The sequence below is a fragment of the Canis lupus genome, chromosome 4 (assembly GCF_048164855.1).
Source record: "Canis lupus baileyi chromosome 4, mCanLup2.hap1, whole genome shotgun sequence".
Classification (NCBI taxonomy): Eukaryota; Metazoa; Chordata; class Mammalia; order Carnivora; family Canidae; genus Canis; species Canis lupus.
The window spans coordinates 1,324,644-1,350,216 of NC_132841.1; the positions used below are offsets into that span (position 1 = coordinate 1,324,644).

General features: G+C 35.7%; 1 protein-coding gene across 6 annotated transcripts in view; it reads left to right on the forward strand.

Moving 5' to 3' along the window:
- Positions 1-25,573, forward strand: part of LOC140631716 (zinc finger protein 33B-like) — a 41,681-nt gene that overhangs the window by 11,404 nt on the left and 4,704 nt on the right. For all 6 annotated transcript variants that reach the window (XM_072822930.1, XM_072822931.1, XM_072822933.1 and 3 more), the window contains 2 exons: positions 2,451-2,595; positions 2,870-2,965. In XM_072822930.1, coding sequence (XP_072679031.1) covers positions 2,451-2,595; positions 2,870-2,965 — 241 coding nt within the window. The remainder of the gene's footprint in view (positions 1-2,450; positions 2,596-2,869; positions 2,966-25,573) is intronic.

The following is a 25,573-nucleotide window of genomic DNA, read 5'->3' on the forward strand; positions in this document are numbered from 1 at the left end:
TGTTTTCATTTTTTTTTTTTTTGATCTTACAAACAACTTGTGGCAGGTTTTGTTTTCAAATCAGTTATGTTTGTCATTGGTAAGAAATTTAGCACATTCATATGCCATCTTATAGCTTAGGCTTTTTGGGTTTTATTTTATAATTTTGTTTGCTGTATATCCTAGTATAACATCATTAGCCCTTTGTGTGTTCTACTTAATTATAGTTTTTGTCATACATTCGATGTATTTTTTCACTGCTAGTCAAATTTATTTTCTTTTTTTCCTAATTTGATAGATTGCTGCTTTCTAGTTTTGATTATGAGGACATTACTGTTATAATAGAGTCTGTATTTCTCTGTTAATGTATCTTTGTTGAGTAATGTTTTATCAAGATCTTTTGATTTTCCGTTTCTTCTCTTTCATCCAAGCTAGAAAAGAACATTAGGATGATACTACATTTCCACGTCACTCCCAAACAGGTGTTTTGGTTTTGCTGTGGTATTTCAGAATCTTGTGTTTTAGTCTGTTAGTTTAATGAACAGTCTATCAGTTTTATGCCAAGAACTTAATATGTATTATAATTTATAAAAAATATTTTTTTCTCAGTTCATTGAGGTAAACTGCATATAACTTAAGTGTCAAGTCTGATGAGTTTTTATGTGTGTGTATATGCACGCATGTGCATGTGTATATGCATGTGTGGGTGCATGCACACACATATACCCCTTAATTTTTTTTTTAAGAGGAGGAGAGAGAGAGCATATGCATGTGCATGAGCAGGGGAGGGGCAGAGGGAAAGTGAGAAAGAGAATCTCCAGCAGATTCCCCCGTTGAGTGCAGAGTCTGATTTGGGGCCCAATCTCACAACCCTGAGATCATGACCTAAGCCAAAATCAAGAGTCAGACTCTTAACTGACTGAGCCACCCAGCCACCCCTAAATTGAACCATTTTTGCTGTAGGTATATGTAAAAATCCATTATAATATTGAGGAAATTCCTTTCTAGTTTACCAAGAGTTTTTTCTTTTTTAAATCATGCTTTTGTGTTTATACTCACATGAACATATCATCATTTCTTTGTTTTTAAAACTATTCATTCTTATACTTATTTACACCCTCAGGAAATTCCTTCATGGCCTGTTCTTTCTCTTTAAGCCAGTTAAAAAGTGATTTTTCCTCATCTTGCATTCTAGATTATTTTCAGTGTCTTCTCTGAGAGCCTTGATTCATTGTCAGTGACTTCAAACACTACCAAATTGTTGTCAAATCCTTATTTTCATTCTAGACCTACAGTATTAGGCTTCACATTTAAGATACATCTTGTTAAAATACAGTATCCAACTTATTTTTTCCTGAGTTTCCTTTCTTATGTTGTGATACTTGTGTTTATACAGCTGTTTGTGCATATACCCTGAGGAAACTTTCTGCCAGTGATTGTTGACCATGTTCTACCACTCTCTCTCCTTTTATCAATTCCGTTTGCTTCACGGTTTTTGTTATAGTAGTTATGTAAGTGGTAGTTTTTGTTCTTTAGCTTTCCCTTTCCTTTTCTGAGAGAATTAGTTCTATAAAGAAAAGCCTGGTCACATAATTTAAATATACACTCAGATCTCTTCTCTGGTTCCCCTTTCTTTGAAACAGTGAGTGCTAAAGAAGAGGTATGCACTCTAAATGATATCCCAAATAATCCAATTGGATATCTTCTGTATGTTCTACAGCAATTTCAAGAACCTAGAATATGTATTGCAGTGAAATAAAATATTAAGCTGACTTTTTACATTTTAAAATTGAGAAAAAATTTAAAAATTTCATAAAATATATTAGTTTATTTCTATAATTCATAAATATAAACTTGTGTAGTACTCAAAAATGTTCTTTAAGGTAGGAAGTGATCAACATGCTTTGGAGGCTTGGTCTAAAATTACTCTGTAATCCTTTCCATTACTTCTCTTATGGCCCTTTCTGTCATCATAGCTCCAAGCTAGGTCCTCAACTTTTCCTGTGCTATTTGCCCTTTGCTCATTTCCTGAATGTATTAAAGGAGCTTTGCCTTTGCTTGTCATGGCGCTGTGTTCATGAAGAGCATGGTATTACTGTTTCTCCAATAGCTGTTGTTCAGTGAAGCTCAAAATAGAACTTAGTTTTTCCTTATGTAATCTATCTGCTGTGTACTTTCACCTGAGCAGTTATACTACTGCATGTTTCCTTACCAGTTTGTAAGCTACTTGGATACAAGAGCAATTTTATTAATCTTAGCATTTCTCAGTTAAACTAGCAAGGTCCCAGATACATTGTGAGATTTTATAATTTTTATGAATTAAGGCAATTGCATTAATATTTTGGTTATGGTTTCTCATCCTCCCTCAAAGAATAAAGCCAAACAAATATTCTACAAACTATTTTGGTAATCATGGTAAAGATTGGTTCCCATACAGCTTTTTCCATGTCACCCAATTCTGAACATTGCAGATTGAACAAAAATTCCAGGGATCAGTATCATTTAAGGATGTGACAGTGGGCTTCACCCTGGAAGAGTGGCAGCACCTGGACTCAACTCAGAGGTCCTTATATAGAGATGTGATGCTGGAGAACTACAGTAACCTTGTCTCACTGGGTAAGGTCTGTTTTTATGTAATTCTAAATAGCATGTTTTAATTCTTTTAATAATGAAGCATATTGACACTGTAGAGTTTAATGATATTTAATATTGGAACTCAGGAATCTGTTGATGATGCCTTTTGGGCACCAGAAAGGTATTTGTGTTTACCTCTCAGTGAAATGTTCAGTAGCATCTTCACTGAGCAGCTCCAGAAGTTTCCTCCTCTTTCGGAGGCTCTGCAGTCTAGACCATCTGGTCTGAATCCTATTTTTTTTTTGTGTTTTGACAGGGTATTGTGTTACCAAACCAGAAGTAATCTTCAGGCTAGAGCAAGGAGAGGAGCCATGGATGTTGGAGGAAGAATTCCCAAGCCAGAGCTTCCCAGGTAGAATAAATGTATACTCTAGAGATGAACATTGGGGGATTTACTATTTTCCCATGACTAATCCAGAAGTTGAAAACTTTGAGATGTTTTTTCAAGAATATCTCTTTAGAATATCTCTTTAATCCTTGAAAGTAACTGGGAATATTGATTTTTGAACCAAATCTCCAGATATGACTCTTACAAAAAAAAGTTCTTTTTGATTCACTTTTTGAGTATTTACCATCCTTAACATTTGTCAACAGACCAGCCTTTGTCTACCCTACCTCATCTTTACTGTTGTTTTTCTTCATTGCTCTTTCTCAAAGCAGTTTCGGTTGTCTACCTTACGACCATTGCACCGCATTCCTCCCATCATCATGCATTCTTTCATATGTTTCTTTTTTTGAGTCAAATAAGGTTTGAGTACTTACTATTGTCTAAGTGCTATAGTACTGAAAGAAACAAATGTTGATGAGTTTATACAAGTAGTAGTGGCCAACAAATATATGAAAAGATGGTCAACATTACTAAACATCAGGGAAATGCAAATCAAAACCACATATCACACCATTTAGAATGGTTAGCACCAAGAAGACAAGACATAACAAGTGTTGTTGGGGATGTGGAGAAAAGGGAATCCTTGTTCACTGTTGGTGGTGAGTTAAATTGATGCACTACTATGGAAAACAGAATAGAGATTACTCAAAAAGTGAAATCTAGAGCTATCATATGACCCAGTAGTTCCATTTGGGAATACACTGAAAGGAAATGAAAACAGTATATCAGAGAGAGAATACGCACACTCATATTTATCACAGCATGATTCACAATAGCCAGATACACAAACAACCTAAGTGTCCACCAGTGGATGAATAAAGAAAATAGGTACGTGTAAATAATAGAATATTATTCAGCCATGAGAAAGGAGGACATTCTACCACTTGCAACACGGAGGGTTTGAGTGCATTATGAGATAAGTCTAACAGAGAAAGACAGATACCATATGGTATCACTTATATCTGTAATCTAGAAAAGCCAAACTTATTATAAAAGAGAGTAATAACATGGTGATTAACAGCGGGTGGAGAGATGTGGGAAAGGAGAGATGTTGTTTAAGGGTATAAAAATGTAACAGGTAGTAAATAAGCCCTAGAGATCTAATATACCACATAGTGAATATAAACAAAATTGTATTGTAATAACCAAATTTGCTAAGACACTAGAACTTGATTATTCCAATCATTAGTAAGAAATGGTAATTATGTAGTATAATAGAAGTGTTATTAGTACCATGGCAATTATACAGTATATAAATATCAAATTAACAGGTTGTACATTGTAAATTTATACAGCTTTATGTCAAATATAAATTAAAAGCATAGCACTAAAACCAGATACTTATGTGTATTAAAGCTCTGTAGTGGTAAAAATTATCCTAGAAATTAGATCAGAGTTAAATTGACAGTGCTACTCTAAGAGTAGTCAAGGTAAACCTTAAGGAGATCACCATCAGAGTAGAATTTGAATGAAAGGATTGTGTGAGCTGTGGAGATCCTGCCTCTTCTCTGCAGAGGTAATAGCAACTGCTAAGCCAGTGACCAGGAATATGTTTGGTTTTTCTTGGGAAATAGCAAAAAAAAAGGTCACAGTGGCCAAAGGGGAATGATTGATGGGAGGTGGGGTAGGAAATGATGTCAGGCAACGATGGTCCAAAAGATGAATATCATAAATCTTACTAAAGATTTTAATTTTATTCTTACTAGTGTATTTTGGTAAACAAGTGACATCTTATTTACGTGTATAAGATCTTTCTTACCTCTACAGAGAAAATATTGGGAAGAATCTAAGTACTCAGATAGTTCACTAGAGGACTTGTGGTTTTCCTGAAGGGTGATCAAGGTCATTTAATCAAAATTGGAAGGCATGGAGGTAATGAGAAGAGGTTGGATTCTCTCTGTACTTGGATTAACTAAAGAACTAACATTTCTATCGTCAGAGGAACAGAAAGGGACAAGAGAGTGGTACTTGAAGTATTTAAAGGACTAATGATTAAAAACTTCCCAAATTTGGCAAAAGGCGTGGAAGTACTCATTGAAGAATCTGATTGAACTCAGAGAAATCCAAAGATATCCACACTAATGGCATGTCATCATTAAATTTCTGAATACAAAAGAGAAAAAATTGTGAAAGTTAGAGAGAAATGAACTCATTTCCTTTGGAAATAATAGTGGATTTCTCATCTGAAACTACAGAGGCTAGAAGGAAATAAAATATTTTTTTCCAAGTACTGAAAGAAAAAACTTTCAAACAAAACTTCTGTGGCTTGTGAAAATATATTCATGAAAGAATGACAACTGAAAGTATCATAGAAAGGAAAACAAAGAGAAAATGTTGGTAGCATACCTATCTTTTAAAAATGGCTAGAGGAAGTTTCCAGAGAAAGGAAATAACACAAGAAAACTTGGAACCTCAGAAAAGAAAAAAAAAAAAAAAACATTGGAAGTGGCAAAAATAGGGGTAAATAGAGTGGAATTTTTGTCTCAGGAGTTTCTGGAATCATATTTGATTGTTGAAGCAAAATTTAGAATATCATATGATTTGATCTACATGTGGAGGGAGTGATATAATTTAAAAGATAGAATACAGAGATTTAATTGGAATTAAAGTGTTATAATTCCTTTGAAGTAGTAAGATGTTGATTCAGGAAGACTGTGATAAATTATATGTGGGCATTTTACCTAGAAATGGACTTAAATACCTAGAACAACCACTAAAAAACTATACGAAGTAAACACTTAGAAATATTATAAGTAAATAAAGATGGAATTTAAAAAAATGTTCAGGTAACCAGTAAGAAAATAAATTAGGAACAGATGAATGAGAAAACAACAGAAAAATACAATGACAGCTTAAACCATGATGTTAGCAGTGTCTACTGTAAATGTAAATGATCTAAATATACCAGTTGAGGTGTAGACAGTATAAAATGATGCATAAATATGTTATTTACAAAGAAATTCACTTCAGATACAATGTAGGGAGGTTGGTGAAGAATAGAAAAAAATACACTATGCAAACAGTAATGAAAACAAAAGCAATACTGACTCCATTGATATCAGATAAAACAGTCTCAAGAACAAAGAAAATCATGAGAGAAAAAGAGCAATATTCCAGCAGAAGAGACAGTGATCCAAAACGTGACCCTACCAAACAATAGAACCTCATAGTACACAAATAAAAACTGATTTAACTGAAAGGAAAAATAAACAAATTTTCAATTATATTTGGGGAATTTACTACACTTTCAGCAATTGGTAGAACATCTAGACAGCAGATATGAATTAACAGCAGAACTGAACACCATGGACCAATAGGATTGAATAAACATTTGTGGAATACTACCTAAAAACAGCAAGATATGCATTCTTCTCAAGTGCCTGTGGAACATTTGTAAGATACAACATCCTGAGCCATAAACAAACCTTAGTAAATTTAGCAGAACTGAAATCGTGCTTTGTTCTCCCAGCACAAGGAAATCAAACTATGAATCAGTAATAGAATGTCAATAGAAAAATACCCAAACCCAGAATTAAACAAGACACATGTAAGTAAAACATGAATCAAAGGAAATTTTAAAAATACACGGAACTGAATGAAAAAAAATACACCAATTTATGTGGGAGGCAGCTAAAGCAGTGCTGATAGGGAAATGTATAGTACTAAATACTAACATTGGGTAAGGTGAAAAGTCTCAAGTCCATAATTAATTTTCTACCTTAAGAAACTGCAAAAAAGCAAAATAAATCCACAGCAAGTAGGAGGAAGAAAATAAAAAAGATCAGAAATCAATGAAGTTGAAAATAGGAAAATATATAATAGAGAAACCTAATGAAACACAAAGCCAGTTCTTAGAAAAAAAATCAATAGAATTTATAAACCTAGCAATCTTTACATACACACAAAAAAGACAGACCACCAATATCAGGGAAAAAATGGAGAATATCACTTCTGCATTCATTAATAGGATGATAATTTAAACGTTATGCTCTTAATTTGACAGTTGAGAAGAGAAGGATCAATTCTTTAGAAATTCCAGATTGCCAAAACTCAAGATGACATGCATAATTTGAAGGTTCCATAGATTATCATAGTTGACATAGATAATTTGAATTAAAGAAATTTAAGATAAAAAGATTAAAAAATCTCTTTTGGCTGTTTTCATTGTAGAAGACTACCAAACATATAAACTTAAGGAAGAATTAACAGTGATCTTACACAGTGGCCTCCAGAAAAATAGAAACAGGGAACACTTCCTAACAGGTTTTTTGTTATTCTGATACCAAAACCATACAACAACAGAACAGGAAACAATAACAAATCTGTAGACCTATATCTCTCATAAATTCACTAAAAGCAAAATTCCTTAACAAAAATTAGCAAATAGAAACCTGTCATGTATAAAAAGCATCATACACTATGACCAAGTAAGATATATTCTGAGTATGCAAGTTGGTTCAACATTTAGAAACCAATCAGTGTAATCCATTATAGGCTAACAAAGATGCTATTATACATAGAATTGCTTTATTAATTTTGTTTCAGATTGTTTATTGCAGGTGTGTAGAAACACAGGTGATTTGGGTCTGGTTATATTGTAGTCTGCAACTTTTATGAATTCATACATTACCTATGGTAGCTTTCTTGTAGGTTCCTTAGGATGATTTGTAGGTATAGGGAACCTTCCTTACTCTTTTTTTAATCTCAAAAGCAGATAGTGACTTTATAAGAAAGAAAAAGTACAGATATTTCTTATGAATATAGATGCAAAAATCCAAATAAAATTCAACCATGTATAATAAGCATTACATACCATGGGCAAGTAGGATTGATTCCAGACATGCATGCAAGGTTTGTTCAACATTCAAAAATCAATTAATATAATCCATCCCATGAGTAGGCTGCAGAAAGAAAAATTATGTGATCTATCAGTTGATGCAGAAGCAGCATTTGACAGAATCCAGCACCCATTCATGATAAAAACTCAGTAAACTAGGAATAGAGAATTTCCTCAACTTGATAAAAAATGTCTACCAAAAAATCTGTTAACAACATACATAGTCAAGAGAAACTGGATATTTTGTCCCTAAGATCAGGCACGAGTCAAGGATGTCCATTTTTACCACTTACTTGACACCTTACTAGAAATCCCAGGTAATACAATAGGACAGGAATATAAAAGGTATATAGATACAAAGGAAGAAATAAAACTCCTTTTTTTGTAGAGATTTGATTGTCTTAAGAATCCTGAAAGAGTACCACATTTGTACAAGTAAGTCATTTATAGCAAGGTTGCAGGATACAAGCTTGATATTCAAAGTCATTTGGCTTTGTTAATATTTTAGTTGTAGTTGTCATTTTGTTGTTGAGTTACAAGAGTTCTTTGCATGTTCTATATGCTAATCCCTAATTATGTGTATAATTTGCAAATATTTTCTCTCATTTCTAAATTGTCATTTTACTATTTTGGCTGTGTGCTCTGCAGCAAAAACGGTTTTTTGTTTCATGAAGTACAATTTATCTGTTCTGTCTTTTGTCACTTTTGGTTTTGGTATTGTATCTAAAAGGACTGTTTCTCTCCCAAGGACACAAAGATTCACTCCTGTGTTTTCTCTAAGTAAATAGCTGTTTCATTTAGATCTGTTACCCATTTTTGTGTATGGTGTGAGAAAAGGGTTTTAATTGTTTCGCATGTATGTATCCAATTGCCTCAGCATCAGTTGTTAAAAAGGATTTTTTTTAACCATTGAATCATCTTTACATCTTACTGAAAATGAATTGAAGAGAAATACTCAGATTTATTTCTGGATTCCCAATTTAATTGCATAGATCTTTAAGTTTGTCCTTATGCCAGTACCACATTGTCTTGATTACTGTAGCTTTGTAGCAGGTTTTAAGATCATGAAATTTGAATCTCCTTTTTATTACTTTTCCAGATTGTTTTGATTTTTTTCAGTTCCTTCAATTTTCTTTTTTTTTTTTTAAAAAGATTTCTTTATTTATTTATTTACTTATTTACTTATTTATTTATTTATGATAGACACAGATTGAGAGAGAGAGAGGCAGAGACACAGGAGGAGGGAGAAGCAGGCTCCATGGTGGGAGCCCGATGCGGAACTCGATCCCGGGACTCCAGGATTGTGCACCTGGGCCAAAGGCAGGCGCTAAACCACTGAGCCACCCAGGGATCCCCAGTTCCTTCAATTTTCAAATGAATATTTGAATCAGCTAGTTAGTTTCTGCAGAGGCAGCTGGAATTTGCATAGGGAGTATATTGAATTTAGCTATCACTTTGGCATTTATTGTCATCTTCACAATGTTAAAGTCATCTGATTCATGAGCATGATGGATATGTTTACATTTTAGCTTTGTTTTGTGTTTTCAGACCTTATGAGCTCTGCATCTCCTTACCTAAGATTATCATAGGTATTTTATTCTTTTTATGAGTGGGATTATTTTGTTAATTTTATTTACAGACTTTTTCTTGTTAGCATATGGAAATACAATTTTTTAAAAGATTATTTATTTGAGAAAGAAAGTGCACTTGCACTTTCTCCTGCCCACACACAGCAGGAAGAGCAGAGTGAGAGGGACAAGCAGGTTCTATGCTGAGCAGGGCTGAATTCCAGGACCCCAAGATCATGACCTGAGCTGAAACCAAAAGTCAGATGCCCAACTGACTGAGCCACCCAGGTGCCCTTACAATCAGTTTTTGTTTGTTGATCTTGTATCCTGTAACCTTGTTGAATTAATTTATTAATTTTAATAGTGTTTTAGTGGATTCTTTAAGTTCTAGGTACAAAATTGTGTCAACTGCAACTACAGGTAGTTTTCTTTCTCTTTATCCAACCTGAATTTTTCTTTTCCTGGCTATAATTATCTGTATGAGTAGTGAGAGTAGATTCTTGTCTTGTTCCTGACCTTAGAGGGAAAGCATTCCATTTTGCACCATTTATTGTGTTGTTATTTGTGGGCTTTTCATAGATGTCTTTTATCAGATTCAGGATGTTTACTTCTATTTCTAGTTTGTTGGTTGTTTTTATCAAGAAAGGTCTTAGATTTTGTTAAACACTTTTTCTGTGTGTGTTGAGAGATGATCATGTAGTTATTGTCCTGTTTTGTTTTTGTTTTTTCCTTTTTACATGGGCTATTAATTGAATTTCTTTTTGGGAGAAGGCATTGTTGAAACCATCATATCCATCATGCTAAAATTAGGAGATTCAAATTTGTTAGTTGAGTTCTAGATTATTGAGTTTGAGAGCAGGGAATTTATCTCCGTCACTTTAATAAACCTCAGAGCCAGTCATACGTCAAGTATTCAACAAACATACTTGAATTAAACTAATAGTGCAGTTTAAAGTTATTTTTTGTTGGCTTAATTGCTGTGTATTCATTAAAACTAAATCCTGTCACTAAACAGCTACTTAGAGAACATGTAACTAAAGAGTGTAGTACAGCTCTCCTATGAATAGAACGTGTATCTTACCAGTTGGGGTCTATTATGCCATCTAATACTGTCATTAATATGTACTCTGTAATTTTCAGCTGAGCCCTTCATGCTTTGAGGTGGGGGAAAAAGAAAATAGAAGTGGAATTGGCAGAGCGGTCTCTGTGTGATCTTTGACAATTATATGCAAAATATCTTAGAAGAAAGTTTATAACTTATAAATGTTGGTAACATTTTGTGACTACCAATTTCAATAGTGTTGAAGTCCAAATGGTACCATGCAATAGCAGTGTCTGTAATTACCATGTGATCTATTAATTATACAAAACAAACCAAAATTCCTTTATAAGTCTTCCTAAAGACTTTAAGTTAGGTCTATAGTTTTATTGTATTGTTTTCTTTTCATTGGAGACATTTATTTGTATCTTTTTTTTTTTTTAATTGAAGTGTTGTTGACTTAACATTAGTTTCAGGTGTACAGCATACTGATTCAGTATTTGCATATATTGTGAAATGATCATATCAATAAATGTGGCTAACATTTGTCATCATACATAGTTACAGACTTTTTTGTATGTGATAAGAGCTTTTGAGATCTACTTCTCAGCAACTTTTAAATATGCCGTACAGGGACACTTGGGTGGCTCAGCTGCTAAGCATCTGCCTTCAGCTCAGGGAGTGATCCTGGGATCCCGGGATTGAATTCCATATCGGGCTTCCTGCAGGAAGCCTGCTTCTTCCTCTGCCTATGCCTCTGCCTCTCTCTCTCTATCTCTCTCATGAATAAATAAGTAAAATCTTTAAATAAATAAATAAATATGCATTACAGTATTATTAACTATAGTCACTATGTTGTACATTATATCCCTTAATTTATTTTTTCTAACTGGAAGTTTGTACCATTGACTCTCATGCCCACCTCCACACCCAGAACTCTGGCAGCCACCAGTGTGTTCTCTATATCTGTCAGATCTTTGTATTTGTGTTTTGCATTTTTCAGATTCCACATATAAGTGAGATCATTATGGTATTTTCTTCCTCTGTCTGACTTACATCACTTTGCATAATGCCTTCAAGGTCCATCCATGTTGTCCCCAAATGGCAAGATTTCATTAATTTTTATTGCTGAATAATATTCCACACACATTCATAATATATAATGTACAATATATGTACACATATATGTAAAATATATAATACAGTATGTATAAACATATATATGAAATAAATATAGTATATATAATATATGTAGCTTAATATGTAAATATTTATTTATTTGTTGTTTATTTGTGTAATGCTGCAGTGAAGAAAGATGCATATATCTTGTCAGGTTAATGTTTTCATTTTCTTCAGATAAATACCCAGAAGTGGAATTGCTGGCTCATATGATATTTCTGTTTTTAATATTTTGAGGAACTTCCATATTGTGTTCTAGAACGGCTGCACATTTTACATTCTCATGAACAGTACACAAGGGTTTCCTTTTCTTCACATCCTTGTATACTCGTTATGTCTTGTCGTTTTTATAACAGTCATTCTAATAGGTGTGAAGTGCTATCTTGTTGAGGTTTTGATTTGCATTTCCCTGGTGATGAGTGATGTAAAGCACCTTTTCATATATTTGTTAGACATTTGGATGTCTTCTTTGGAAAAACAGCTTTTTGTGTCCTCTGCCCATTTTAAATCAGATTTTATTTTTCCAATTGAGTAATATTAGTTCTATCTTAGATATTAACCACTTATCAGATAAGTGGTTGTAAATATTTTCTCCCATTCAGTGTGTTGTCATTTGATTTTGTTGTAGGTCTCCTTTGCGGTGCAGAAGCTTTTTAGTTTGATATAGTCCTATGTGTTTATTTTGACTTATATTGCCTTTGCTTATGTGGTCAAATCCAAAACATTGCTAATACATGCCAAGGAGCTTATTGCCTATGCTTTTCTCTAGGACTTTTTTACTTTCAGGTTTTATGTTTAAGTCTTCAATTCATTTTGTGTTACATTTTGTGTATGGTATAAGATAGTGGTTCATTTTCATTCTTTTGCATGTGGCTGTCCAGTTTTCTTAACACTATTTATCGAAGTTGTGACCGTCCTTTCCCATTGTATGTTTTTGACTCCTTTGTTGTAGATTAGTTGACATAGAAATAGGTTTATTGCTGGACTATCTGTTCTGTTTCATTGATCTGTGTGTCTGTTTTATGCCAATATCATACTGTTTTGATTACAATAGATTTATAGTATAGTTTGAAATCAGCAAGCATGATACCTTCAACTTCCTTTTCCTCAAGATGGCTTAAGCTATTCAAGATCTTTTGTGGTTCTACACAGATTTTAGTATTATTTCTTCTAGTGTGAAAATTGCTATTGGTATATTCATAGGGATTGCATTGAATCTGTACTTTGCTTTGGGTAATAGAGACATTTTAATGATGATAATTCTTCCAAATCCATGAGCATAGTGTATCATCTGTGCTGTCTTCCATTTCATATGCATTTCTTTCATCAGTGTTTTATAATTTGAAGAATACAGATCTTCTTTTGTCTTCTTGGTTAAGTTTAGTCCTAGGTATTTTGTTCTTTTTGGTGCAATTGTAAATTGTAAATGTTTTCTTAATTTTTTCTCCATTCATTATTATTATATAGAAATGTAACAGGTTTCAGTATATTGGGGCGGAGGTGGGGGCAAGGATGCAGCAGGGTCAGTGTGCAGGCCAGTGTGGGACCCAGGAGGGGACAGAGATGAGGGGCTCCTAGGGGCTGAGGTGCTTAGGTCAGGGGGCCTGGCGACTCTCCTGGAGCCTAAAAGTGAGAGAGAAAATGGGAGAGGATCGGGGCCCAGGATGATGTGTGAGGCAGGAGAGAACATCAGAGGGTGCAAGGAGGTGCCTGGTGAGCCTAGCAACCCCTGCTCAGCCTCCTGTAGTGAGCTGGCAAACAGACCGCGATGGGCTGGGGGTGGTGGGTTGTGACCCGCAAGTCCGGCGGCGCCTGCCACTGTGTGGGAATGGGGTCTGAGCCTCTTTGGAGCAGACTGGAGTGGGGACTTGAACTTGCAAAGCAGGAGGGTGATATGTCAACAGCCCTGGGGGCGAGGATGAGGGCAAGTATCTCTGCATACCTGGAGAGGTAGAGGCAGGAGTAACAGAAGCAGGTGTGGGGTAGTGGGAGTGTGTGTGCAGGCCAGGCAGTCTGGGCAGCGGGTTCTGCCTGTGATGGACTGCAGTGGTGACTCTGTGGCAGCCACGGACATGTGGCCCCTTGTCGTGCTGCTGCTGTGCTGGGTATGCTGCAGTTTGTCTCAGCTCATATGTAACATAACCAGGTCTTTAGAATACACTGCTTGCAGTGAAACTGTTGTCACCCCATGTTTTGTTAATAAGGTGGATGCAACCAACATTAAAGAAGTGTATGCAAAATGGAAATTTAGAAGAAAAAGATATTTTCACCTTTGATGAAGCCATATAAAGGACCACTCATGGCTCTAAATTTGAGTACCAAAATCTCACCACAAGAGTTACTTAATGGCATGGTCTCTTTGAAGGTGGTTAAGGAAGAGGCTATGGTAGGAAACTACACTTGCCAGGTAACAGAATTAAGCAGAGGAGGGGAAACCATCATAGAACTAAAACATTGTATTGTTTCATGGTTTTCTCCAAATGAAAACATCCTCATTGTTATCCCAGTTTTGGCTATAACTCTGTCTTGGAGACAGTTTTGTATTGTGATAATAAAATGAAATCCAGTCTGACAAAGGAGGAGACCATTCTTTTATATTTGTTGGACTAGTATTCACTAAAGTTGTCATTTCGTCCCGAGTGTATATTCAACAAAGAATGCTTGTAGACTTGGTGGACTTGGTGTAATTGTAATTCCTACAGTGATATTACTACTGCTTCAGTACTGTGTGTTTATGTTGGTGTTTGACTGTCTTCCTTCACCATTGCCATGTTGATCCTTTAGGTACTGGGCTGTGTGCTCTCTCTGGTGGGACTAAGCGTCTGTGTCTCAGAGTGCTGCACAGGGCATGGCCCTCTTCCTTCTGATTCCAGCTTTGGTTATTACAGTTCTAGCAGAATTACTTGGGCTAATTTATATGAAATGTTGCTTCTCATCAGAAGACTATACAATCTTCTAGGAAATGAGTAACTGATGTGAAATGCAGTATAGAAGTGTTCCTTAGGCAGCAGTTGAAGAAGTGTGATAGCATATAAGTATACAAACTCCTTTCCTGGAGATACTGGAGAGCCAGAGTGCAGCAGAGGGAGAAGGCAGAAAAGACATCCTCCAGCTTTAGTGAGGCCAAGGGAGAGTGCATCATTGTGCACACCTACCATTTTCAAATGATAAACCAGCGTTGCATCAGTAGGATGAATCCCACAGGGTCTTTGTATATAACTAATTTTAGGTGTTACTATATAACATTTACTAGTTTTTGCGGAGTATCTGTGGGTCTATATTCAAAAGATGTTGATCTTAGTTTTTTTAGACATTGACCTGTAGTTGTCTTTTGTCATGTCTGATTTTAGTGCTAGTGTGGTATATATACTCTCATGTAATGAGTTTGGAAGTCTTTTCTATTTTCTGGAGGAGTATTTTAATAATTAGTATTAATTATTATTTAAATGATTTTTTAAAATTCACCAGTGAAACCATGTGGACCTGGGCTTTTTTTATGGGGAATTTTAAAATGACTATCTCAGTGTATTTACTTCTTATACTTTTTTCAGATTTCTTATCTCTTCTTGAGTTAGTTTTTACATTTTTCCTTATTCTAGAAGTTTTTGTATTTCAGCAAAGTTACTAAAGTTGTCAGCATACAGTTCAAAACATTCATTTATAATTTTGTTTTTGTAACATACAAAACATTCCAGTTTCGTAGTTAATATATTCTATTCCTAGTGTATGTACCATCGGTTTTCCATAACTTTAGGAATTTGAATCTTAGTGTCTTATTTCCATGTTAGTCTAAATGCAGGTTTGTCAGGTTTCTTGATCTTTTCAAAGAATCATCTGTTGTCTTTCTTTGCTGTTTTATTAATTGTTACTGTTACCTCATTTTCTAACCCTTCTTGCTTTGTATTTGTATTGCTTTTTTTCCATAGTCCTTAGTTGTACAAGGCAGGTTATTGATTTAGGATCATTCTTTTTTTTTTTTTTTTAAGATTTGTTTATTTGAGAGAGTGAGAGAGTGCATTTATTTATTTATTTGAGAGAGAGAGAGAGAGCATGCCTATGCACCCGTGTGAGCTGGGGAAGGGGCAGAGGAGCGGGAGAGGAAGAGAGAGCAGAGGAGAGGGAGAATCCCAGGTAGACTCTGCACTGAGTGGGGCTCGATCTCATAACCCTGAGATTATGACTTGAGCTGAAATCAAGAGTCAGACACTTAACAGACTGAGCTACCCAGGTGCCCTGGGATTGTTCTGTTTTAATATGTTTATTTTGGATATAAATTGTCTTCTAAGTACTGTTTTGGTGTGGTTCATAAGTTTGGTATATTAGATCTACCTTTTTACTCAAAGTATTTTTCCAAGTTTCCTTGTTATTTTTTCTTCTATTTTATTCAGAGATGTGTTATTGAATCTTATATCTGTGAATTTGCAAAATTCCTTTGTATTATTGATTTATAATTTCCTTCCATTTTGGTGGGAGAACCTTTTAAAAATCTATCCTGGGGAACGTTTCTTTCTTTCTTTCTTTCTTTCTTTCTTTCTTTCTTTCTTTCTTTCTTTCTTTCTTTCTTTCTTCCTTCCTTCCTTCCTTCCTTCCTTCCTTCCTTCCTTCCTTCTTTTCTTTTCTTTTCTTTTCTTTTCTTTTCTTTTCTTTTCTTTTCTTTTCTTTTCTTTTCTTTTCTTTTCCCTCCCTCCCTCCCTCCCTCCCTCCCTTCCTTTCTTTCTTTCTTTCTTTCTTTCTTTCTTTCTTTCTTTCTTTCTTTCTTTCTTTCAAGATTTTAAAAATTTATTCATGAGAGACACAGAGAGAGAGGCAGAGACACTGGCAAAGGGAAAAGCAGGCTCCATGCAGGGAGCTCGACGCAGGACCCGATCCCGGGTCACCAGGATCACACCCTGGGCTGAAGGCAGCACTAAACCGCTGAGCCACCCAGGCTGCCCTACGTTTCATTTTTTGAAGAAATATATTCTGCTTTTTTTTAGTGGATTGTCATATATATATCTGCTAGGTCTAGATTACTTTATAGTATTGTTGTAACATCTTTTGTTGTTGTTGTTTTTGCTTGTATTCTGCCACTTGTTTTATCCATTACTTAAAGGAGATCTTAAAGTCTCTATTATTGTTGACATGTGTGTTTTTCCTTTGAATTCTGTCAGTATTTCCTTCATGCACTTGATTTGTTTTTTGCAGCATATAATTGCTTGGATTTATGTCTCCTGTACTGATTGACTGGTTTCATTATATAATAATATCCCACTTTGTCTCCGATAACACTTTTTTGTGTTAAAATAAATTTTGCCTAATAGTAATATAACCCCTAAAACCTTCTTATAAATGTTGTGTACTTGATATATCTCTGATTTTTTTTAAAGATTTTATTTATTTATTCATGAGAGACCCACAGAGAGACAGAGAGAGAGAGAGCCAGAGACACAGGCAGAGGGAGAAGCAGGCTCCATGCAGGGAGCCCGACTTGGGACTCAATCCCGGGTCTCCAAGATCAGGCCCTGGGCTGAAGGTGGCGCTAAACCACTAAGCCACCGGGGCTGCCCTGATTTTAAAACTTTCTACCTATTCATGCTTTCAGTCTTATAGACAACATGTGCTTGCACTTACATGTTTTGTACAACCTGACATTTGCTACTTTTTTTTGGTTTTCTAAATCCATTTCCAGTTTTCTGTTACTGATATTGTTGGACTTATGCTTGCCATTTTACTTATTGGTGTTTATCTGCCTCATGCCTTTCTGATCCAGTAGTTCATTTATTACTGCCTTCTTTTTCAGTAAGTATGTTTTAGCATAATTTGATTTATTTAATGACTATTTCACTTAAAAATTATTTTCCTAGTGGTTGTTATAAGATTTACCTCATCAGAATCTACTTGAGATTTATACTCCCTTATCTACACAGAAGTATAGAAATGTCAATCACATATAATTCTATTTATTCTACTCTATTTTGTGATATTACTTTTGTGCATAGTAGATCTGTATATGTTTAAATTCCAACAATAGATTTGTTATAATTACTACATTATATAATTTGATGTCTTTTAAAGAAATTGAGTCCAGAAAGGATAGCAAGTTTCTGTTTATGTAGTTTGTTACATTAACTTTCTTATTCACCATCTCTGCTTCATTGCATCTTGTTACTGTGAATTCAGTTACCATCTAGGTTCATTTCTTTACTCCAATCTATGTTTGTTTTGTCTGCCTTGTCTTGTCAATATCAAATATATTTAATTTCTATAGATGAGAGACCTACATTATGATTACATATGTGTTGGTTGTTGCATGGCCTTGGACAATGGTTAGGAGAAAAAAAATCTGTCTTTATACTGTCTTTTAGAATTACACAGTTACTTTTACCTGCAGTCTTTGTAGATTTGAACTAGTAACAGGAAATGTATGGGTTTATGTATTTTGCCTTCATTTTTTTTTTTTAAGATTTTATTTATTTATTCATGAGAGATAGAGAAAGGCAGAGACATAGGCAGAGGGAGAAGCAGGCTCCATGCAGGGAGCCTGACATGGGACTCAATCCTGGGACTCCAAGATCATGCACGCCCTGGGCTGAAGGCGGCGCTAAATTGCTGGGCCACAGGGGCTGCCCTTGCCTTCAGTTTTGAAAACTGTTCTGCTATTTTGTTTTGTACTTTAAATATTTTTATTTATTTATTCATGAGAAACTGAGAGAGTGAGGCAGAGACATAGGCAGAGGAAGAAGCAGGCTCCCTGTGGGGAGCCCCATGCAGGACTCAATCACAGGACCCCGGGATCATGACCAAAGGCAGATGCTCAGCCACTGAGCCACCCAGGTGTCCTTGTTCTGCCATTTTGGTTTTTCTTTTTCCCCAGCACACTGACTATGTCACCCTACCTACTGCTCTTTATTGACTCTGATGAGAATTCAGGTGTTAATCTAACTGGAATTCCCTTATGTGATGAGTTGTATTTCTCATGATACATAAGTTTTATTTTTGTCTTTCTTTTTAAATAGTTTTACTATAATGCATCTTGGCATGGATCTCTATCTCACATGGAGTTTATTTATCTTCTTGAATTTGTATATTGTTTTTCTCTAAATTTGCAGGATTTCACCATCATTTTGTTGATTGATTTTTCTCCCCTTGATCTTCCTCCTTTTCTTTTGATATTCCCATTATGCACATATTAATGCAGATAATGCTGTCTCTCGTTTATTTGAAGCTTTGTTCAGTTTTCTTCAATCTTATTTCTGATGTTTAAATTATATCTATTGATCTGTCTTCAAGTTTACTAATTCTTCTTCTATAAGTTTCAGTCAACTGTTGAGCCCGTGTAATGAATTTACAGTGCAGGTATTATAATTCTCAAATTTAGAATTTTTGCTTCATTCTTTCCTGTTGATTGATACTCTTTATGTGATGAAGTGTCACCAGTACCTGCCTTTACTTCCTTAATCATGGTTGCCTTTTGGACATGATTGTAATAGCTGCTTTGAGGTCTGCTAGGTCCAGTGTCTGGACTCTCTCAAGGCCAGTTAGTTGCTTGCTGTTTTCCTGTTTGTGAATTTTTTTTTTTTACAAAAAGATATTTTAGATATTTTGTACATAATCTGATACTGATTCCATCTTTGTCTAGGGCTTGTTGTTAACTTTGCTTGCTTATTTATTTGTTTAATGACTTCATTGGATTATTTGACTGAAGTCCTTTCTTCCCACAGTGTACCATCTCTGATGTTTCTTGTCAGAGAGCCCTGCCTTGGGCAGCATGCACACTTAGTAAAATGACAATAGTGTTACGGTGGAGTAGGGGTGCTCTTTGAGTGTATCTGTGATGATTGATTTTGTGTGTCAACCTTAGTGGCCTAAGCGATGCCCAGGTAGCTGATAAAACATTATTTTGGGGTATGTCTTCAAGATATTTCTGGAAACAGCATTTAATTCCATAGAATGAGTAAAGAGATCCACCCTCACTAATATGTTCAGATATCATATAATTTTTTGAGGGCCTGAATGGAACAAAAAGACAAAGAAGAGCAAATTATCTTTCTCTTCTTATGCTAGGATGCCCATGACAAAATTAGTGTTCTTGGCTCTCAGGCCTTCAGGCTCTGGAACTTACATTACTAGCCCTCAAGTTTGTAGGCCATAGGCCATTAATATTTGCTAGAAGTTATACCATCACCTCCCCTGATTCTCAGGCTTTTTGACTCAGACTGAATTATGCTACAGACTTTCCAGGTTCTTTCAAACAGCAGATTGTGGGACTTCTTGGCCTCCATGACTATATAAGCCAATTCCTTTAAAAAACCTTGACACACACACACACACCCCGTTTCTCTCTCTCTCTCTCTCTCCCTCTCTCTCTCTCTCTCACACACACACACACACACACATACACACACACATATAATTATTGGCTCTGTTTCTCTGGAGAACCGTGATTAACACACTCTCTTTCACTGTGTTAACTTCTCTGCCTGTACTTGTGTCACACCCTGTGTTTAGCCTCTACTAATTGTTCGCCCATTGGTCTGTTGTTTCCAACATTGTCCTGGGTCATATATTGCTCTGTGGATTGGTCCGGTTAAGTTTGAGCCCTTTCAAAGAAGTAGTCTTTGAGATCAGTCTTTAATATTGCCCTTCATGCCACTGCTTTCAAAATTACCTCCTAGAAAACATAATATGAGAAAATCATTTTAGTAGAAAATCTTCATCTGTTATAAGTGTATTGGTGTGAATGTTTCTGGTAGATATGAATAAATCGATAGCCTGGGTTGCCTCTTCTTATCTGTCTCTTTTCCTTGTTCCTTCTGGTATAGGTTTAGTTAGTCTGTGATTTACCTTGTTGCCCTAATGGAGGTACCATTCTCTTCTTAGTTGCTTAACACTGAAATTTCATTGCTTTTGAAGGTGGCCTTATTTTATTGAGAAGAACTTCATAGCTCTCTATTATGCTTGTATTTCTGGGTAACAGTACTGCATGGTAGTTTTGGAGCTAAGCGCCAGAACAGTGTCCTGCTTCTCTCAAAGTGATGCTGTGGTTTGCAATAGTGGATGTGTGTATTTCTGTCTGAGTGTTTCTTAAAACCTGATATAAGCATAAGACACATGATATTCTTATATAAGAAGCATAAGACAGTATTGAAAGACTTAAAGAAGTTAAATATATGTATGTTGTTGATTATTGGAAGAACCAGCATCATAAAGATGTATTTCACCCTAAATTCACGTGCAGATTCCATTCTAATTAGGATTCCTATGAAGTTTGATGTTGTTATGCTTGTTTTTGTTTTTAAGAAGTCAAGTTATCCCATTAATACTTAGAATTCACAATGTGATTGAGATATGCAGTGAGCCTGGGGCAATTCGGTCTATTTAGTTCAGGGAGAGCTTAGAGGATAACTTAACTGTGTGAGAACTCAGTATTTGGTTAGATCTACTACTGCAAAGCACTGGCAAAAGATAGTTTTCTAAGTTGTTCTTAATTCATGTAACATATTACATGTGTCTTTACTGTCTCTCCATTAGAATGTAAACCTGGGAAAACAGATATTTTTTTTGCCTATTTTCTTCGCTACCGTACATCCCCTTAAACTGCAGAGATTGCCAAGTGAGATAAATAAAAAGGGTAAGATTTGATCACATGGCACCTATTATGAGAAACATGTTAGATTCAAAGACTCAAATAGGTTGAGCATAAAAAGGATGAAAAAGATACACAGTGGTAAAATTATTCAAGAGGCTATAGTCCTGAGTCAATATTAGATTAAATAGATTTCAAAGCCAAGAATATTGCCAGAGAAAGAGGAGGATTTTTTTTCATGTTGATAGAGATATATTTATCAAGAAAATGTAATCATCCTCTGCTTTTATGCTGCAGATAAGTTTTTTAAAGTATGCAAAGGAAAACCTGATGGAACATGAAGGAGAAATAGATCCATAGTTACAGTCTGATGTTTCACCATCCCTCTCCTGATAATTAGTAGAAGAAGGAGATGGAAAATAAACAGAGATATAGTAGACTTGAAGAACACTGAGTAACCAAACTGACCTAATTGACATTTATAAAATATTCTCACACACTCATAAACCAGTGGAATACACCTTCTTTTCAGGAGCACATGAACATAAACCAAGGTAGATCACCTTCTAAGAACTAAAACAAATATCAATTAATTTAGAGGAGTTGGGACACCTGGGTAGCTCAGTGATTGAGCGTCTGTCTGCCTTTGACTTAGGGCATGATCCCAGGGACCTAAGATTGAGTCCCACATCAGGCTCCCCACAGGGAGCCTACTTCTCCCTCTGCATATGTCTCTGCCTCTCTCTGTATGTCTCTCATGAATAAATAAATAAAATCTTTAAACAAATTTAAAAGGAGTCATCATATAAAATATTTTCACCTCGGAGGGTGGGGCAAGATGGTGGAAGAGTAGGGGTCCTCAACTCACCTGGTCCCACCAACTTCCCTAGATAACTTTCAAATCATTCCGAACATCTGTGAATTTGACCTGAGATTTAAAGAGAGAACAGCCAGAGTGCTACAGAGAGAAGGGTTTCACTTCTAGCAAGGTTTCGGTGGTCAGTGTTGGGGCTTTCTACAAGTATTGCTGGTTTATATAAATTTGGGACTGAGCATCTTCTAACATACAGAACTTCTAACATACAGATCCAAAAGGATCACCCTCTAGGACCCCTCAGAATCATCAAGGGTGAAATTTACTTAGGTCTTGGTTGATACTCTTGACTCAGCCCGCTCATACAGCCACTGTGCACTGAAAAAATGACTAGAAGGAAAAAATCACCACAAAGGAAAGAATCAGAAACAGTACTCTCTGCCACAGAGTTACAGAATTTGGATTACAATTTGATGTCAGAAAGCCAATTCAGAAGCACAATGATAAAGCTACTGGTGGCTCTGGAAAAAAGGCATAAAGGATTCTAGAGACTTCATGACTGCAGAATTTAGATCTAATCAGGCCAAAATTAAAAATCAATTAAATGAGATTAAATTAAATGAGAGACAAGAGATTCTTAACTTATATGGAGAGAAATATTAGATTAAGAGCAGACATCTCCACAGAGACCTGGCAGGCCACAAGGAGCTGGCAGGATATACTCAGGGTCCTAAATGAGAAGAACATGCAGCCAGGAATACTTTATATAGCAAGGCTCTCGTTCAGAATAGGAGAGATAAAGAGCTTCCAAGATAGGCAGAAACTGAAAGAATATATGACCACCAAACCAGCTCTTCAAGAAATATTAAAGGGGACCCTGTAAAAGAAAGAGGAAGCTCAAAGGAATAATCCATAAAACAGGGTCTGAAGAGGTATTATGATGACACTAAATTCATATCTTTCAATAGTTACTCTGAACGTGAATGGGCTAAATGATCCCACAAAAGATGCAGGTTTCAACTGGATAAAAAAGCACGACCCATCTATTTGCTGTCTACAAGAGACTCATTTTAGACCTAAGGACACCTACAGCCTGGAAATTAGAGAAGAATTAAAAAGATTCATGGAAATGAATGAAAATGAAGGTAAAACCATTCAGAATCTTTGGAATATAGCAAAAGCAGGCCTAAGAGGGAAATACATCACAATACAAGCATCCCTCAAAAAATTGGAAAAAACTCAAATACACAAGCTAACAACCTCCCACCTAAAGGAACTGGAGAAAGAATAGCAAATAAAACCTACACCAAGCAGAAGAGAGATAATACAGATTCGAGCAGAACTCAATGAAATAGAGACCAGAAGAACTGTAGAACTGATCAACAGAACCAAGAGTTGGTTCTTTGAAAGAATTAATAAGATAGATAAACCCCTAGCCAGCCTTATTAAAGAGAAAAAAGACTCAAATTAATAAAATCATGAATGAAAGAGTGGAGATCACAATCAATACCCAGGAAATAAAAATGAGTTTGAAAACATATTATGAGCAGCTATGTGTCAATAAATTAGGCAGTCTAGAAGAAATGGATGCATTTCGGGAAAACCCCAAAGTACCAAAACTGGAGCAGAAAAAAATAGAATACCTGAACAGGCCAATAACCAGGTAGGAAATTGAAGCAGTCATCAAAAACCTCCCAAGACACAAAAGTCCAGGGCCAGATGGCTTCCCAGGGGAATTCTATCAAATGTTTAAAGAAGAAGAAATAATACCTCTTCTACTAAAGCTGCTCCAAAGGATGGAAAGGAATGAAATACTTCCAAACTCGTTGTATGAGGCCAACATCACCTTAATTCCAAAACCAGGCAAAGACTCCACCAAAAAGGAGAATTATAGTCCAATATCCCTGATGAACACAGATGCAAACATTCTCAACAAGATAGTCACCAATAGGTTCCAACAGTACATTACAAAGATTATTCACCGTGACGAAGTGGGATTTATCCCCAGGATGCAAGGGTGGTTCAGTACTCGTAAAACAATCAATATGATAGATCACATCAACAAGAGAAAAGACAAGAACCATATGATTCCTCTCCATAGATACAGAGAAAGCATTTGACAAAATACAGCATCCATTCCTGATCAAAACTCTTCAGAGTGTAGGGATAGAGGGAACATTCCTCAACATCTTAAAAGCCATCCATGAAAAGCCCACAGCAAATATCATTCTCAATGGGGAAACACTGAGAGTCTTTTCCCTAAGATCAGGAACAAGACAGGGAGGTCCACCCTTACCACTATTATTCAACATAATACTAGAAGTCCTAGCCTCAGCAATCAGACAACAAAAAGAAATAAAAGGCATTCAAATTGGTGAAGAAGAAATCAAACTCTCCCTCTTCGCAGATGACATAAGATTGTACTTAGAAAACTCAAAAGACTCCACCCTAAAATTGCTAGAACTCATACAGTAATTCGGCAATGTGGCAGGATACAAAATCAATGCCCAGAAATCAGTGGCATTTCTATACACTAACAATGAGACAAAGAAATTAAGGAGTCATTCCCATTTACAATTGCACCCAAAAGCATAAGATACCTAGGAATAAACCTAACCAAACAAGTAAAGGATCTATACTCCAAAAAGTACAGAACACTTCTGAAAGAAATTGAGGAAGATACAAAGAGATGGAAAAATATTCCATGCTCATGGATTGGAAGAATTTATGTTGTGAAAATGTATATGCTACCCAGGGCAATTTACACATTCAGTGCAGTCCCTATCAAAATACTGTGGACTTTTCAGAGAATTGGAACAATAATCTTAAGATTTGTGTGGAATCAGAAAAGACCTCATATTCGAGCCAGGGGAATATTGAAAAAGAAAACCAGAGCTGGGGACATCACAATGCCAGATTTCAAATTGTACTACAAAGCTGTGATCATCAAGACAGTATGGTACTGGCACAAAAACAGGCACCTAGATCAATGGAACAGAATAGAGAACCCAGAAATGGGCCCTCGACTCTGTGGTCAACTAAGATTTGACAAAGCAGGAAAGACTATCCACTGGATATTGGACAGTCTCTTCAATAAATAGTGCTGGGGAAATTGGACAGCCATGTGGAAAAGAATGAAACTGGACCATTCTCTTACACCAGACACAAAGATAAACTCAAAATGGATGACAGAACTAAATGTGAGACAAGAATCCATCAAAATCAAAACCCTAGAGGAGAACACAAGGCAACACCCTTTCTGACCTTGGCCACAGTAACTTGCAAGATGTGAACAAGCGGTAGAAGAAGGGGAAGTGGGTGGGGGAATGGTGAGACTGGGTGACGGGCCCTGAGGGGGTACTTGACAGGATGAACACTGGGTGTTATATGTTGGCAAATCGAACTCCAGTAAAGAAATACACAAATAAAAATATAGAAATTTAAGAAAATATTTTCACCTACTAGAGTGGAGTTAACTTTAGTTAAATTAAAAATCAATAACAGCAGGAGCTATAAAATTTCTAGATAATTAGAAACTTAATAGCATACTTTACCTAACCAATCGTTCAA